Here is a 16356-nt window from a genome sequence, read left to right on the forward strand (position 1 = left end):
AACTTTCGAGGGAGTGAGATGGGGATGGCGGAAGTGACGTAGGCGGAAAAAGAAACACCCGCCCCCGCCGCATCAGAACCTCTTTGGCACGCTTGGCGGAAGTGACGTAGGAGCAAAAAAACCGCCCGCTCCCCCGCCGCGTTCAGAAAGTGACGTCGACGAAAAAAGACCCGCCCACCCCCGTTGCGGTCAGGCACTCTCTGCGCGCTTGGCGGAAGTGACGTATGCGAAAAAGACACACCCGCCCCCCCGCAGCGTTCGGGCACTCTGGGGCGCTCGGCGGAAGTGACGTATGCGGAAGTAGATAACGCCCGCAACTCTTTGGCGCGCTAGGCCCCTTCGGCGCAGGGTCCTGTCACTTTCCCGTCGGGGCGCTTTGACAGGTGCGCGCGGTGCCCGGGCCCGGGACTTCCGGCGTTGCCCGGGAGCCGCCGCCGGAGGAGGAGGCGGAGGAGGGCGCGCAGGGGATGCGGCTGTGGCGGCGGCGGCGGCGGCCGAGCGCGGGGGGCGACTGCGGCGGCGGCGGCGGCGGGGGGCGAGGGCCGGCGATGGCGCGGAGGCGCTGAGGGCTCGGGGTGGGCGGCCCAGGGCGACGCGGGAGGAAGCGGCGGCGGTTGAGCTTGTGCTTGCGGCTGCGGCTGCGGCTGCGGCGGCCCCATGGCCCGGGCGCGCTGAGCAGGGGATCCGACCCGACCCGACTCGCCCGGCCCGGCCCGGCCGAACCATGAAGCTCCTGAAGCCCACCTGGGTCAACCACAATGGTGAGTTGCGTGGTGCCGGCGCCGGCGGAGAGAATGGGGCTTCGGGGCGCGGGCGTGGCGTGGCGTGGCGTGGCTGGAGCGGGAGCCGCGTGCCAGCAGGCCCCGACGCCGACGCCCCCCTTGCCCGGCCAGGCCCGGCCCGAGCTGAACTTTGGCCTCGGCCTCGGCCACACTGGGCACGTGCTAAAGCCGAGCCCCGAACCCCGAGTTCGAGCCCGAGCCGTGCGTGCAGGCAGGCTGGAGTGAGAGAAGCGAGTGCAAGGCCCGGCCGGGATGCAAAGGGCAGGGCAGGGCAGGGGAGGGATGGGATAGGAGGGGATGAAATGGGAGCCGCCCCTCTCGCCTCCCCTCTGCTGGGGTTGCTTGCTGCAGGTGTCCCCCCAATCCTTGAAGGGGGAATTTGACCCCTGATACACACACACACATCCCCCCCACACACACACACACCGATGATCTCTCCTCTCCCCGCCTCGCCTGCAATGGATGTGCCCGGCAATGTGCAATCCGGGAAGGGCAGACATTCTCTCCTTTTTTGTTTGTTGTTTTTTGGTTTTGGGGTCACACCCGGCAGCGCTCGGGTTACTCCCGGCTCTACGCTCAGAAGTCCCTGCTGGCTAGCTCCGGGGACCATATGGGATGTCGGGATTTGAACCACCGTCCTTCTGCATGCGAGGCAAATGCCTTACCTTCATGCTATCTATCTCTCCGGCCCCGCAGAAACTCTCTTGACCTCCCCACCCCTGCCAGGCAAGGCCAGGATCCGGTGACAGAGCCCACTCTCCACTTGGAGAAAGAAATATGGTGGCTTCTTCCCCCTTCCCCCCCCCCCCCCCGCCAAGGGAATCAACTGCCTTGATGTTACCCAAGTTGGGGCGTCCCGGTGAATGAATGGGGTGTCTCCCCGAGAAGAGGGGCTTCTTTCTTGACTCGGCGGGTAACCCAGGTCCAAAGCATATATATATCCCCCCCCCCCCCCCGTCTTGCAAACCTCCTGCAGAATGGAGGTTTTTAATCTAATCTACCTGAGAAAGGGACTCCGGTACACAGAAGCAAACGGTTCTCAAGCTGTTCTGTCGTAGTAGTTCTTCTTTGTTGGATCAGCTACTTGAGGGAGTCGGTCTTGGCCCTCCCGGAATTAGGGGGAGTAAGTCTCTTTCCCCCCCCCCCCCATCTGCTTTCTGATAGCACTCAAGCACGGGGAATTGGCACTTCTCTAGCTGGTGGCCCCGATTTAGGCTTTAGGCTTTCTTTCACCACCACCCCCCCCAACCGCTAAAAGGCAAAAGAATTGCCTGATGGTGTTCCTCATTTCGACTTTGCAACGAGACTAGAGGGAGCGACTACAGTTTTCTTTTTGTTAGAGAAAGAGGTGTAGGTAGATGCTTTTCTTTTCTTTCTATTTTTTAATTTTTTGGGACACACCCGACAATGTTCAGGACTGAGATACTCCTGACAGCACTCAGGAAGGAATTACTCCCTGCCAGTTCTCGGGGATCATCTGGAATGCGGAGATTGAACCTAGGTCAGCTGTGTGCAAGACCAACATCTTACCTTCTGCTCTACCGCGCTGCTCCCTAAATTCGTTTTCTTTTTTTTTTTTTTTTTTTTTTTTTGGTTTTGGGCCACACCCAGCGGCGCTCAGGGGTTCTTCCTGGCTGTCTGCTCAGAAATAGCTCCTGGCCGGCACGGGGGACCATGTGGGACACCGGGATTCGAACCAACAATCTTGGGTCCTGGATCGGCTGCTTGAAGGCAAACACCGCTGTGCTATCTCTCTGGCCCCCTAAATTCGTTTTCTTTAAAAATATGTATGTAGCTTTTGGGCTGGGCTAGAGTGGTGACGCATGCTGTAGACGTCTGCCTTGCGCGCTAGCCTAGGACAGACCACGGTTCGGAAAAAAAAATGTACAGATCATTGGGCTGGAGAGATAGCATGAAGGTAAGGCATTTGCCTTGCATGCAGAAGGATGGTGGTTCGAATCCCGGCATCCCATATGGTCCCCCGAGCCTACCAGGGGCGATTTCTGAGCATAGAGCCAGGAGTGACCCCTGAGCGCAGCCAGGTGTGACCCAAAAACCAAAAAAAGAAAAAAGTGTGTGTGTGTGTAGCTTTTTAGTTTGAACTTTTAGTTTTGAACTTGAGCTGCAGCTAATGGAACTAACTAAGCATCCATTTTATACTCTTTTCAGTCAAAAGTGCTCTCCCCTTTTATTGTCTTCTTTATCATTTGGGCTTTGGGCCTCACCAGGTTTGCAGGGGTGACTCAGAGTCCATTTAGGAATATTCCTGATGGGGCTCAGGATATATATGTTGCCAGGTATTGAGCCCAGGTGGGCTACATGCAAGGCAGGTGCCCTACCTGCTCTACCATCTCTCCAACTCGTTCCGTCTCTTTTTTGTTTGTTTGTTTGTTTTTTTGGGGGACACACTCAGCTGGCTCTGGGATAACTCCTCAAGGGAATAATTGCCTTGCACTCAGACAACCTGGGACAGACCCGGGTTCGATTCCTGGCATCCCATATGGTCCCCCTGAGCCTGCGATGGGCTCTGGGATTACTCCTCTCTGGGGATCGAACCTAGATTTTTTTTGCAATGCAAAAACAGCTCTAGCTGCTGTATGGCCGTATGGCTCTCGACCCTCCTTTCATCATCTTACCTGATATTTTTCACGTTTTTTAGAGTCCAGGCAAAGTAATCTTTTGCTTTTGTTACCATTCCTCCTGAGTTACTTCTCTGGATTTGCTCTTTCCTTTCATCTGTTTATTTATTTTTGTGGTTTGGGTCCTCATCCAGCATTACTTATGGGTTACTACTGATTCTGCACTCAGGAACCACTCCTGACAGTCTCAGCAGATCATATAGGGCACCAGAGATTGAATCTGGGTCAGCCACATACAAAGAAAGCACTTTTTTTTTTTTTTTTGGTGTTTGGTTTTTGGTGTTTGGGTCTCATCCGGCAGTGCTCAGGGCTTACTTCTGGCTCCATGCTCAGAAGTCGCTCCTCGCAAGCACGGGGGACCATATGGGACGCCGGGATTCAAACTGATGACCTTCTGCATGAAAGGCAAATGCATTACCTCCATGCTATCTCTCCAGCCCCTGTTCTGTCCTTCTGTCCTTTTCTTTTAGAGTCTATTACTTGTACTTCTGGTGTGGGGATTTCCTCATGTCCCTTTATATTCCTTATTTCACCCAGCAATGCCTTCTATATAATGGGTATATAGGAGATGTTGATAAAACGGGTAAAAAAGCAGCTGTTTCTCTAGTATACAAAGACATGAGTTTTACTAAGTAAAATCTGTAAATCTGAGTTCAGTTTCTTTAGTGACGCATCAAATCCAGAAAATATTACGATGCTAGGTTTTAGCAATTTCCCCTATGAACTTCCAGGCTCTTCTAAAAGGCACTACAGGTGAAATAGTGTAAATGGTGGGTTGAGGTAGGGTACAGGAAAGAAACAGTTGGAAGGGTCTGTACCAGAGTCAAAAGTTTTAACACTGATCTAGTTTGCTTTGTAAGTAGAGAGCTTAAGATATTTTTTTCTTTTTTTGGTTTTTGGTTCACACCTGGCAGCTCAGGGGTTACTCCTGGCTCTACTCTCAGAAATCGCTCCTGGCAGGCTCGGGGGACCATATGGGATGCCGGGATTTGAACCACCGTCTGTCTGCATGCAAGGCAAACGCCTTACCTCCATGCTATCTTTAAACCCCGAGAGCTTAAGATTTTTTCCCCCTCTTTTCTGCAATGTTGGGGATTGAAGCCAGGGCCTCATAAATGTGAGGCCTCTGTTCTACCACTGAGTCATATCCCTGGCAGGAATTTTCTTTTTTTTAATGTTTTGCTTAATCAGTTTATTTGTATATTATCCCCTGCTAGTCTCTTATTTTGGGGAACATAATTTTAGTCTTTGTGATAAGCTTCTCTAGGGATACGTATCAAGTTTTGTGCTCTGTAATTATAAGAAGGGAAGACTTGGGCTGGAGAAATAGCACAGCTATGGGGCATTCGCTTTGCAATCGACCAACCCGGGACAGACCCAGTTTGATCCCAGGCATCCCATTAGGCATCCCATATTATCCTCTGAGCCTACCAGAAGCGATTTCTGAGCACAGAGCCAGGGATAACCCCAGAACGCTGCAAGGTGTGGCCCCATCAACCCCCCCCCCCCAATAAGAAAGGAAGACTTAATGATTGGGTACAAATGAATGAAAGTCTACATCAGGCCAAAAAGCCAAACTTTTGGTCTCGAGGGCCCAAGTCCCCTGTTGCCATTATCTATTAGCCCCAGAATGGGACATGATGATATGGCTCTGCCTTTCTCATAGATTGTGGTGTTTCCTTTGGAAAGATATATAGTTATAGAAGTTCTCTCTAGTCTATAAATTGCTTTAGCAACTTAAGAGATAATAGAGTCTGGCTAGATGGGACTAACTGCTTTTAGAAAGCTTTGTCAAATATCCTTTCTTTTTAAAATATAAAAGCAGCCTTTATCAGTCTCATTAAGTGTTCAGAAAACAGTTAAAGTAGAAAGTCTGACTTTCTACTCTAGGGCATGATTGTGGTTTGAATCACTACTGAGCAGTCTACTAGTGAATAGTGGGTGGGAGCTTCTATTGAGAGGCTGCTTCGCCAGAAGCCAGAGTGATGGGTAATGGCCAGTGGATTTACTATTTGGTTTAACAGTCCCCCAAAATGGTAGTGCTTTGAAGAACAAATCATTATGCTTTTTGGCTTCCTTATTCCACATTCATACCTCTCAACTCATTAACATTTCAAACATATATTTTCTGGTTCCTGAGGAAAGGGCAAAGGATTCACTTTTCTCTATGTTGTATGGGACTCATTCAGAATGGTGGAAAGGACAGGTAAAAAGTGAAGTGAATATGTAGAAAAAAATTTTTTTATTTTGGTTCTTGGGTCACTCCTGGCTCCATGCTCAGAAATTGCTCCTGGCAGGCACGGGGGACCATATAGGATGCCGGATTCGAACCACTGTCCTTCTGCATGAAAGGCAAATGCTTTACCTTCATGCTTATCTCTCCAGCCCCCAGAAATATTTTTCATCATTACTCTGACGATAATAATGATAAAACGTTTCTTCTAGGGCCAGAGCGATAACATTGCGGGTAAGGCACTTGCATATAGCTGAACTGGGTTCAATCCCCAGCATTCCATATGGTCCACTGAGTCCTCCAGGAGTAATACCTGAGCTCAGAGCCAGGAGTTACCCCTGAGCATCGCCAGGTGTGGCCCAAAAACCAAAACAAACAAACAAAAAAAACCAACTTTCTTCTAAAATAGGACTTCTGGGCCAGAGAGACTGTGCAGCCCAACCCTGGTTCTGTCCCTAGCACCACATATGGTTCCCAGAGCACTCTTGGGTGTGCTTCTAAAACCAAAAATAGGGGCCAGAGCAATAGCACAGTGGTAGGGTGTTTGCTTTGCCTGAGGCCAACCCAGAATGGACCCAGTTCGATTCCTGGTGTCCCATATGGTCCTCCGAACCTGCCAGGAGCAATTTCTGAGCACTGCCGGGTGTCACCCCCACCCCAAAAAAATAAGCAAAGTAGGGTTTTTTAGGGTAGGGCAGTGCTTCTCAAATAGTGGGGCCCGCCCCAGGGGTGTGGGAGGCTCCGTAAAGGGACCTCGGCAAACACTGTCACTACACCCTGTGTTTATGTCTCTGTATGTCTCTGGTGCTGAGAGTTGCTGTGTCCTGCTTCAAACTCCGCTTCAAAAAGCTATGCATTGCAAAATGTGCTCATTGTAGCCATTAATCTAGACATCACCTCTGATTAGAAAATCAGCTCTCTTCGGCAGCACATATACTGAAATTGGAACGATACAGAGAAGACTAGCATGGCCCCTGCACAAGGATGGCACGCAAATTCCTGAAGCGTTCTATATTTTAAAAAAAAAATCAGCTCAAATTATTTATTTTTGTTTTGCAGGTTCAAGTTTTTTTTAATAAAGATACTATTTACAGTCACTCGGGGGGATGCAAAAATGTTTTCTTCTTCCTAGGGGGGCATGACAGAAAATAATTGAGAAACACTGGGCTAGGGAGATAGCTGAGTATTTTGGAGAACATACTCCAGCATGCAGGAGTCAACAGCTTAAATCCCTGCACATCATGGTACCCTGAGTACCCGAGCTCCGAAACTGGAGTACCTTTCCTCCACTCCTCAGCCCCATTGACAGTTTGGGCTACAGAATTGTGGGGATCATGCCTCGTGTTGCAAGATGTTGGCCTTGCATGGTTATAGTAGTACCAATCTATGCCTTTAGTTATGAGAACCAAAAATGTCTTCAAACAATGCCAGTGTCTCACTCAATTGAGAGCCCTTGTTCTAAGATAACCTGTGAGTTAATAAGTATTGAAGCTGTCATCATAGTGAAATGAGCCTTGAACATGAAATTAGACTAGGTTAGACGCCTATGACTCCACTTCTGGGCTTTGATAAAAAGAATTTATCACTTACCTAGAAGACATATGTCAAGTACTACATAAACACACATGTTTTACTCTGTATCCTTAGATATAGTTTTGTTTTGATAAGGGGCTAGGGGTAGGCTACATCCTGCTGTCCTCTGGACTTCTATCTCTGAACCAGATATGCCCAGCAACCCAACTGTTGGACTATCTTTCAAATACTTCCCATAGTATTTTATTTTGATTGAGTTCACATTTATTGGTGCCCAGGACTTAGCTCTTTTCTCAGGTTTGTACCTAGGATTGAACCCAGGTTGGCCGTTTGCAAGGTAAGTAATATCTCTCCAGCTTGCCATAATACTCCCCCCCCCCTATTTGTAAATATTTAGGGGGGTTGGGCCACACTCGTACTGCTTAGAGATTATTCCTGGCTCTTTGCTCAAGAATTACTCCTTGCTGTGTGCTCAGGAGACCAAATAGAATGCTGAGGGTCGAACCCAGGTCATCCTTGTGTAAGGCAAACCCTTATCTGCTGTAATATTGTTCTGGCCCCTCATAATACTCTTTTTACAGTAAATTTTATTTTAGCTTTGGCTGAAATAAACTTATCTCTGAGTTGTGATATAACTATTTATTTATTTATTTATTTTGGTTTTGGGGCCATACCCGGTGATGCTCAGGGATTACTCCTGGCACTGCACTCAGAAATCGCTCCTGGCTTGGGGGACCATATAGGATGCTGGGGGATCAAACCGTAGTTCATTCTATGTTAGCGTGTGCAAGGCAGATGCCACCACTCCAGCCCCTAACCCTTTATTTTGTTTTGTTTTGACACACCTGACTCTGTACTTAGGAATCACCCCTGGCAAGCTAGGGGACCATAGGGATTCTAGGGATTGAACTCAAGATGGCCACATGAAAGCTTCCTACTGGCCGTGCTATTATTGTTCCAGCCCCAAAAATTAATTTTTTGCAGGGACTTTTGGTTGTAGAGAAATGTAATTTGTATGTTGTATTTGTCTTGACTTTTGGGCTATACCTGAGTGCTCAGGGATTACTTCTGGTTCGGTGCTCAAGAATCAAGTTTCCCAAGTTCTAGTAGGGCTTGGGAAATCATGTGCCAGGGATCAAACCCAGAACATCTATAAGCAAGATAAGTCCCTTCCCTCGGTATTATCTTTCTGGCTCCTGTAGCTTTTATGTTTAAAAAAATGTCTGATGGGGCCGGAGTGTTAGCACAGTAGTAGGGTGTTTGCCTTACATGTGGCTGACCCAGGATGGATACAGCTTTGATTCCTGGCATCCCATATGGTCTCCCGAGCCAGGAGCTACTTCTGAGCTCAGAGCCATAAGTAACCCTTGAGAGCTGCCAGGTATGACCAAAAAATAAAAGCCCTAAAAAAGGTCTTATGGCCAAAGTGATAGCACAGTGGTTAGGGGGTTTGCCTTTCCGCTGCCTAACTGGTTTCGATCCCTGGTATCCTATCTGATCCCCTGAGCACCACTGGGTATGACCCCAAAGCTAAAATAAAAGTCTTAGAGGCACTGGAGTGATAGTATATAGTAAGTAGGGTATTTGACAGTTCAGTGCATTGGCCCAAGGTTTCAAGAGATTATCCAGGATGCCCTGTAATGCTGGAGACCTCCAGGGTTGCAACCATTGATGTTCATGGGAGCATGTGGTGTCAAAAATTGGTCCTGAATTGGATGCATAAGTGCTACACTATCTTCTAGTCTCTTCACAGGAGAATTTTAAATAGAATGCTTTAGGGATGAGCTGGAGAGATAGCACAGAGGTAGGGCGTTTGCCTTGCACGCAGCCGATCCAGGGCAGCTGATCCAGGACAGAAGGTAGTTTGAATCCCAGCATCCCATATGGTCCCTGTGCATGCCAGGAGCAATTTTTGAGTGCTGCAGAGCCAGGAGTAACCCCTGAGCACCGCCAGATGTGATTCCCCCTGCCCCCCCCCCCCGAAAAAAAAGGATGTTTAGGGATGCCTGAGTGAGAAGGTAAGGCTGTAACAGAAGCCAAGTCTGAGCTGGAGGATTTTGCAGGCAGAAAAACTTTTGGGGCGTTTTCTTGGTGGGTTCCTATCTACAGAGGGTGAAGGAAGCAGGAATGGACTTGGAGAAGTTAGCTGTGATGCAAGTGCAACAATAGCTGTAGCCTACTCCATGAGGAGCTTTGGAGCTTGGAGTTCAACCTTCAAAATGGTTCTGAATTAGGAGTAAAGAGCCCTCAGGCCTTTATATTCCATATCCACAGTCAGTCGTTGGGTGGGTACCTGCTCTTCCAGAGAAGTGGATTGATTGAATGATCTTGGTTGATGCAGTTTTTCTTTTGTGTTTGTTTTTGGGGCATACTGGTGGTACTTGGGGTTTAATTCTGGCTCTATACATAGGGCTCATTCCTGGAATTGAGGGCCCATATGGTATGCTGAAGATTGAGTCCAGTCAGCCACATGCAAGGCAAGCATCCTACCCATTGTACTATCACTCTGGCCCCTTGAAGCAATCATTCTTTTAAGGACAGGTCCCATCTGGAGGACTCATTCAGGAGTTCTCAGGCTACCAACATTCCCATCCCACAGCTAGGGGAGTGTGCTTCATTCCTAGTAGTAGAGGTCCTGGACTAACAATGCCACGGCGTCCACTACAAAGCTGATGGAGCAAAACTGATGGAAGAGTCTTCCAGTCAAAAAGAGCTGCCATAATTTGCCTTACTGGTTTGAGGAATATTAAGGATATCTTATTTTTGGAGCAATGCATGGGCAAGAACATAAAAATATGTGAATCACGCAATATTTAGTGGACTGATTCAGAGCCTGATGGGCTGCTAAAAAACCTAGAATCTCATAATGATGGAGCAATGTTGTAAGAGGATCAGCCTCAGTTCGGAGAGAGAGAAAACAACAAATTCTGACATACATTATTTGTTTTGGTTTCGGGGCTATGCCTGGTGATGCTTAGGGGTTACTCCTAACTATTCCATGCTAGGGGTGGAAGATTAAACCTGGATTGGCCAAGTGTCAGGTAAACATCTTATCCACTGTACTATCACTCCACCCCCTCACATACATTATTTTAATGTATAATTTATGTAGTGAAGTACAGTATAGAGTCTGATAAATTTTGACAAATATATCCCATAACCTATTCTGCAGTTAAAATATGAAACATCCGCGCCTCTTAAAATGTTTGAGTTGTACTGTGATGGCAGGCTCACCAGAATAGAATGTAAAAGAATGAGATAAGCAATATGACTTCATGAAGGGGCATGGTTATTACTGAATTTTAGATAGGGTGGTCCAAGAGAGGCAACTACATAGGACCTACCTAGTCATTGTGTGACTAGTGTTCTGATCTACGACTCTTGTTAAGGAACAGGACAAGTGTCTGTATTTTGGGCTGATGAGATACCATATTTAATTATATTGAGAGGCTTCTCATAGTGTTATGAATGACTTTGACAGGGAAACTTTTGCTTTTGGTTTTATGTCACACCCACTGTGGTCAGGGCTTGCTTTTGGCTTTGCTCAGGGATCACTCCTGGCAGGGTTTGGGACCCTATGGGACATTGGGGATCAAACTTAGATGGGTAAGGCAAGAGCCCTATCTACTGTATTTGCTTTTTCTTGCCATTGCCAACTATATTTCAAGTCGGCATTGTGGGGTATTGGGAAAAGTTTTCAGTTAACAAAATCACACCTTGGATAAACCTCATTGGCTACAATACTGCCACAGTGCAAAGCTGCTACCCACTATATTACTCCTGTCTCAAGGAAACTTTTTTTTAAAAGCTTTTAAAAGTAAAATAGCTTTATTTAAAGCAATAAAAGAGAAATGTGAGGGAAGATTGAGAGAACATAGGCTTCTTCAGAGAGGGAAATGTCAGGGAAACCTTTCATAATTTGTATTTTAAATTTGTAAAATGCAAAATAAACTGTTTTATTGTAAAAGTTATATATGTAGGTGCCAAGCCATAGCACAGTGGTGGGGCATTTGCCTGGCATGTGGCTGACCCAGGATGGACCTGGGTTCTATCTCTAGAGCCCCCTCTATGATCCCCTCTATATCCCTAGCGTCTATCTATCCTCTATGGTCCCAAGACAGGAGCGATTTTTGAGCACATAGCCAGGACTAACACCTGAGCATCACCGGGTGTGGCCCCAAAACAAAACAAAACAAAAAAGTAATCTATGTAGTGTAGAGGTAGTACAGCAGGTAACGTGCTTGCGTTGCATGTGGCCAACCCAGATTCAATAACTAGCATCATATATGGTCCCCTAAGCACTGGAAGGGATAATTCTTGTTTGTTTGTTTGGGTCACACCCAGCAGCGCTCAGGGGTTACTCCTGGCTCTACGCTCAGAAATCACTCCTGGCAGGCTCGGGGGACCATATGGGATGCCAGGATTCGAACCACCGTCCTTCTGCATGCAAGGCAAACGCCCTACCTCCATGCTATCTCTCCGGCCCCGGAAGGAGTATTTCTTGAGCACAGAACCGGAATTAAGTCCTGAGAATCACTAGGTGTAGTACAAAAAACCTAAAAAATGAATAAAAGTTATATATATTTTTTTATTTAAACACTGTGGTTAGGGCCGGGCGGTGGCGCTGGAGGTAAGGTGCCTGCCTTGCCTGCGCTAACCTAGGACAGACCGCGGTTCGATCCCCCGGCGTCCCATATGGTCCCCAAGAAGCCAGGAGCAACTTCTGAGCGCATAGCCAGGAGTAACCCCTGAGCGTCACAGGGTGTGGCCCAAAAACCAAAAAAAAAAAAAAAAAAAAAAAAAAAACACTGTGGTTACAAGTTGTTTGTACTGCAGGATTTTTTTTTCCACAGATAATGTTGTTCATGATTGAATTACAGTCAGTGTACAACATCCTTCACTAGTGCACCTTTCCTGTCACCAGTGTCAACCATTTTCCTCTCTTTCTCCCTGATGCCCTCTTCCCTCCCATCCCACCTCCCCCACCTGCTTTACTTTACTTCTCTGCCTGCTTCTGGCATTTTAGTGACAAGCATTTTACTTCTCTGCCCCACCTTTCTTTTTCTTTTCTTTTTTTTTTTTTTTTTTTTTTTTTTTTGGTTTTTGGGCCACACCTGGCGATGCTCAGGGGTTACTCCTGGCTGTCTGCTCAGAAATAGCTCCTGGCAGGCACGGGGGATCATATGGGACACCAGGATTCGAACCAACCACCTTAGGTCCTGGACCGGCTGCTTGCAAGGCAAACACCGCTGTTCTACCTCTCTGGGCCCTCTACCCCACCTTTCTTTTTTTGACACTGTGGTTTGCGCTACCATGCGTGTCACTTTCATAGTAGTCCTTTCTCTACTTTAACTGCACTCTTGGGCAAGCTTCCTATCATGGACTGATCTTCCTAATCCGTATCTCTATTGTCTCTGGATATTATCCCCACACCGTCCCCACACTGCCCTTTATTTTCCTTATATCCCATAGATGATTAAGATTAGTCTACCATATTTTCCGGCGTGTAAGACAACCCCCTAATTTTACTGTTAAAGCCTAGGTTTAGGCCTATATTCGCTGTATAAGACAGAGCTTCCTGTGCTGCAACTGTATGTACCACAGTGAGCCAATCACAACAAGCAAAGGTTCAGAGGTTCTACTGGAATAGACTTCCTCCCTGACTCTGGCCCATCTGAGCCGACTTTTGACAGTGTAGATTCGGGGACAGAACACTGTATAATTTGCACGCATCAAAAGCCTGCTTGGATTGGCTGAGTTCGAGAGGCGATCCGAGCAGTCTGGCAGCGATTGGTGCAGAACATTGTCTCATTTGCATGCATCAAAGCCTGCTTGATTGGCTGAGTCAGAGAGGCGGTCCGAGCAGCCTGGCAGTGATTGGTGCAGGATCAAGTCGGAAAATTCGTCCGGATGATTTTCATTTACAGGCATATCGAAACGTTTTTTCGGGATATACTGGCGTATAAGATGACCCCCGATTTTCGGTTGACATTTTTTCATTTCGAAAGTCATCTTACACGCCGGAAAATACGGTATGTTTATCCCTCTCCCTCTGACTCATTTCACTCAGTATAATAATCTCCATGTCCATCCATCCATAAGCAAATTTCATGACCTCTTTTTTTGCCTAACAGCTGCTTAGTATCCCATTGTGTAGATGTACCATAGTTTATTCACAAATCTGTTGTCGGGCATCTGGGTTGCTTCCAGATTCTAGCTATTGTAAATAGTGCTGCAATGAAAATAGGAGGTCACTAGGGTATATCCTTAGGAATAATATTGCTGGATCATAAGGAAGTTCAATTGCCGGTTTTTTGAGGAATCTCATATTGTATTCCAGAAAGGTTGGACTAGACGGTATTCTCATCAGTAATGAACAAGAGTGTTGTTCCCCCCCCCCCCCCCCCCCCCCCCGCCAGCACTGGTTGTTCTTGTTCTTTGTGATATGTGCCAGTCTCTGTGGTGTGAGATGTTATTGTTTTTGATCTGCATCTCCCTGATATTAGTGATGTGGGGCATTTTTTCATGTACCTTTTGGCCTCTTTTTCTTCTTTAAGGAAATGTCTGTTACTGTCTCCTCCCCATTTTTGGCTGGAGTTAGATTTTTTTTTTCCCTGTCAGTACCTTGTATATCTTAGATATTAGTCCCTTATCTGATGGGTAAGGAGTGAATAGTTTTTCTCATTCCCTGGATAGCCTTTGTATCTTAGTCACTGTTTCCTCCTTTGAAGTGCAGAAGCTTCTCAGTTTAATGTAATCCCATTTGTTTATCTCTGCTTCCACTTGCTTTGACAGTGGTGTTTCCTCCTTGAAGATGCCTTTAGTCTCAATGTCATGGAGTGTTTTGCCTGTTTTCCACAATGTACCTTATGGTTTCAGGTCTGATATTAATGTCTTTAATCCATTTGATTTGATGTTTATGCATGGTGTTAAAGAGAGGTCTGAGTTCACTTTTTTTGCATGTAGTTAACCATTTTCCCCAACACTACTTATTAAAGTCTTTCCTTGCTCCACTTTATATTTCTTGCCCCTTTATCAAAGATTAATTGGTTGTATACCTGGGTGTCTGTCAGAAAACCCAAGTCTATTCCATTGATCTGAGGTTCTGTCTTTGTTTCAATATCGTACTGTTTTAATGACTGTTGCTGTATAGTACAGTTTAAAGTTGGGGAAAGTGATTTTTTTCTAAGGATTGCTTTAACTATTTGTCAACATTTATTCTTTCAAATGAAACATGTCATGGGTATCCTTAGAGGAATTAGATTAAATCTTACAATGCTTTGGGAAATATTGCCATTTTAATAATGTTGATCCTCCCAATTCATGAGCAAGGTATATGTTTCCATTTTTTGTCCTCTTTTATTTCTTGAAACAGTGTTTTGTGTTTTTTTCTTTGGATATGTCTTTTATCTCTTTAGTTATGTTGATTCCAAGGTACTTGATTTTCTGAGGCATATTGTGATTGGGATAGGTTTTTTTTATTTGTTTGTTTTTGGTTTTCTTGGTGGGGGCCACACCCAGCAGAGCTCAGGGGTTACTCCTGGCTCTGAGCTCATAAATTGCCCCTGGCTGGCTGAGGGGACCATATGGGATGCTGGGAACCAAACCCAGGTCTGTCCTGGGTCAGCCACATGCAAGGTAGCATGCCCTACCACTATGCTATCCTGTGCTATCCCTCCGGCCCCTGGGATTGCTGTTTTGTTTTGTTTGTTTTGGGGCCATACCCGGTGATGTTCAGGGGTTACTCCTGGCTATACACTCAGAAATCGCTCCTGGCTTGGGAGACCATATGGGACGCAGGCAGTCTGACCTACATTAGCGCATGCAAGGCAAACACCCTATTGCTTGTGCCACCATTCCAGCCCCTGGGGTTGCTTTTTTAATGTCTCTTTCTTCTCTTTTAATATTTGTTTATAAAAACGCTATGGATTTTTGTGTTAATTTTGTAGCTTGCCACTTTACTATACTAATCTATTGTTTCTAGTAGCTCTTTGGTAAAGTCTTTAGGGTTCTTTAAATATGGTATCATGTCATCTGCAAACAGTAAGAACTTGACTTCTTACTTTTTTTTTTTAATTTTTTTAATTTTGGGGGGTTTTGGCTTTTGGGTCACACCCGGAGGCACTCAAGGGTTACTCCTGTCTCTGCACTCAGAAAAATCGCTCCTGGGGGCTGGTGAGGTGGCATTAGAGGTAAGATGTCTGCCTTGCAAGTGCTAGCCAAGGAAGGACCGGGGTTCGATCCCCTGCCGTCCCATATGGTCCCCCTAAGCCAGGGGCAATTTCTGAGCGCTTAGCCAGGAGTAACCCCTGAGCATCAAAGGAGTGTGGCCAAAAAAAAAAAAAAGAAAAGAAAAATCGCTCCTGGCAGTCTTGGGGGACCATATAGGATATCGGGATTTAAACCACTGTCTTTCTTCATGTAAGGCAAATGCCCTACCTCCATACTATCTCTACGGTCCTATCTTCTTCCTTTCTTATTTGGATGCTGTTAATATCTTTTTCTTGCCTAATTTCTATGGCAAGTTCTTCCAGTACTATATTGAATAGAAGTGGGGGGGGCGGGCAGAGCGGTGGCAGAAGTGGTAAGACATCTGCCTTGCCCAGGATGGACCACAATTCGATCCCCTGTCGTTCTATATGGTCCCTCAAGCCAGGAGCGATTTCTGAGTGCATAGTCAGGAGTAATCCCTGAGCGTCACCGGGTGTGGCCCAAAAGCCCCCCCCCCCCGCCCCGCCTCCAAGAAAAAAGTAGTAGTGAGAGAGGGGGCAACCTTGTTTTGTGCCAGATCTTAAACGCAGGGGTCCTCAAACTTTTAAAACAGGGGCCAGTTCACTGTCCCTCAGACCATTGGAGGATCTGACTATAGTAAAAACAAAACTTATGAACGAATTCTTATGCACACTGCATATATCTTACTTTGCAATGAAGAAACAAAACAGATACAAATACAATATGTGGCCCGTGGGCCATAGTTTGAGGACCACTGTTAAGACTTAAAAGGAAAGGCTTTAATTTTTTCCCATAATATGAATGGCCTTGACTATATTGAGAAAAATTCCTTTAATTCCCATCTTGTTGCAAAGTTTTTATGATGAATGGGTGTTGGACCTTGTCAAATGCTTTCTCTGCATCTAAGAATCTTCTGATTTCTTCTTTGAATTTGTCT

The 16356-nt window shown here is 46.5% G+C and overlaps 1 protein-coding gene and 2 non-coding genes across 4 annotated transcripts in view; 2 read left to right on the forward strand and 1 right to left on the reverse strand.

The window, feature by feature from the left end:
• The first annotated feature begins 709 nt into the window (after positions 1-709).
• Positions 710-16356, forward strand: part of LOC125995055 (protein HIRA) — an 88914-nt gene continuing 73267 nt past the window's right edge. The window contains exon 1 of one of the 2 annotated variants that reach the window (XM_049764591.1): positions 710-761. In XM_049764591.1, the coding sequence (XP_049620548.1) occupies positions 725-761 (37 nt within the window). In that variant the 5' untranslated portion in view covers positions 710-724. The remainder of the gene's footprint in view (positions 762-16356) is intronic. The other variant, XM_049764592.1, reaches the window with a different exon arrangement.
• On the forward strand, positions 6569-6673 carry LOC125995355 (U6 spliceosomal RNA). The gene has a single exon (XR_007490895.1). It is a non-coding gene; the product is annotated as a U6 spliceosomal RNA (small nuclear RNA).
• On the reverse strand, positions 10804-10948 carry LOC125995221 (U4 spliceosomal RNA). The gene has a single exon (XR_007490776.1). It is a non-coding gene; the product is annotated as a U4 spliceosomal RNA (small nuclear RNA).

Source organism: Suncus etruscus, chromosome 17, assembly GCF_024139225.1.
Source record: "Suncus etruscus isolate mSunEtr1 chromosome 17, mSunEtr1.pri.cur, whole genome shotgun sequence".
Taxonomy (NCBI): domain Eukaryota; kingdom Metazoa; phylum Chordata; class Mammalia; order Eulipotyphla; family Soricidae; genus Suncus; species Suncus etruscus.